The sequence below is a fragment of the Aplysia californica genome, unplaced genomic scaffold, assembly GCF_000002075.1.
Source record: "Aplysia californica isolate F4 #8 unplaced genomic scaffold, AplCal3.0 scaffold01611, whole genome shotgun sequence".
Lineage (NCBI taxonomy): Eukaryota > Metazoa > Mollusca > Gastropoda > Aplysiida > Aplysiidae > Aplysia > Aplysia californica.
Window position 1 is genome coordinate 31774 of NW_004798881.1, and position 1073 is coordinate 32846.

Genomic DNA, 1073 nt, shown 5'->3' on the forward strand with positions numbered 1-1073 from the left:
TGTGTCTGTGCATGTGTATGTATGTGAGAGTGTGTGTGTGTGCGCGTGTATGTGTCTGTGTGTATGTGTAAGAGCCTGTGTGTATGTTCCTGTATCTGTATTTGTGCGTGTGTCTGTGTGTGTATGTGTCTGTGTCAGTGTGTGAGTGTAAGTGTTTACAGACTCTCCTCATTCAGGCTAACTGTAACAAATATTTATAGCAACAGGACTTACCGTAATGTTCCCCCCGGCTGTCTCGGCGATCATTGGAGGCTCGGGACTCATGGATGCCAGGTATATGATGTAGGCCACACACACTTGCCCGAGCAGCGTGCAGAAGACAATGAACACCTGACTGCGCACCAACAGAAACACCGCAAAGAAACAGGCCACGGGATTCGCGATCTGCACCAGCGTCGTGGCCAGATGGTAGACGCGAAGCCCGTACGGCAAGGTCGAGTAGACCTGAATGGTGCTGAGGAAGGTCGTGAAGGTCATATTGATCAGCACCAGCGTTATCTGGTGAATGAAAAACTGGAACGGGCTCATGTTGTCTACTACGAGGGAACGCCGAAGCCTGAAAATGATGCCGTTTCCGTTTCTGTTCGCATCCTCCGCTGCTTGTTTCGAGCTTTTTCGGACTGTGTTCACATTTTCCTCCTCCGTCGTGACGTACGCGGGATTATCCGCTCCTCCCCCACTCTCGATAGAACCGTAGCTCAACACTTTTTGCCCGTCACTCCCCGGAACGATGTACTCGTAGTCCTTCGAGCTCGTACTCACAAACTCGGACTGGCAGTACTTCCAGAAGTTGAGAAGGAGGAAAGCGATCCCCGAGCACGCGATGATGGCAGTGAGGATGATGAAATAAGTGCGGACGGGGAACCGTGCCGAGGTGAATCGTGGCTCCATGTGGTACGAGGGAGCGGCGGGCGTGGTCGAGAACGTGGCGTTGGCCGCCGTCACATTGACGTCTGACGTGACGTTCACGCAGTAGATCTGGCCCGCCCCTTGGCCCAGCGCAATCATGGCAGGCAGCATGCCACTCAGGCCCTCGCCTGGGAAGTAATAATAAAAATTATAATAATAATAAT

At 52.5% G+C, this 1073-nt stretch overlaps 1 protein-coding gene across 1 annotated transcript in view; it reads right to left on the minus strand.

The window, feature by feature from the left end:
* LOC101849027 (solute carrier family 52, riboflavin transporter, member 3-B) overlaps positions 1–1073 on the minus strand; it is a gene marked incomplete in the record, with an annotated part of 29848 nt that overhangs the window by 2352 nt on the left and 26423 nt on the right. The window contains 1 exon segment of the mRNA XM_013090873.2: positions 214–1037. Coding sequence (XP_012946327.1) covers positions 214–1037 — 824 coding nt within the window.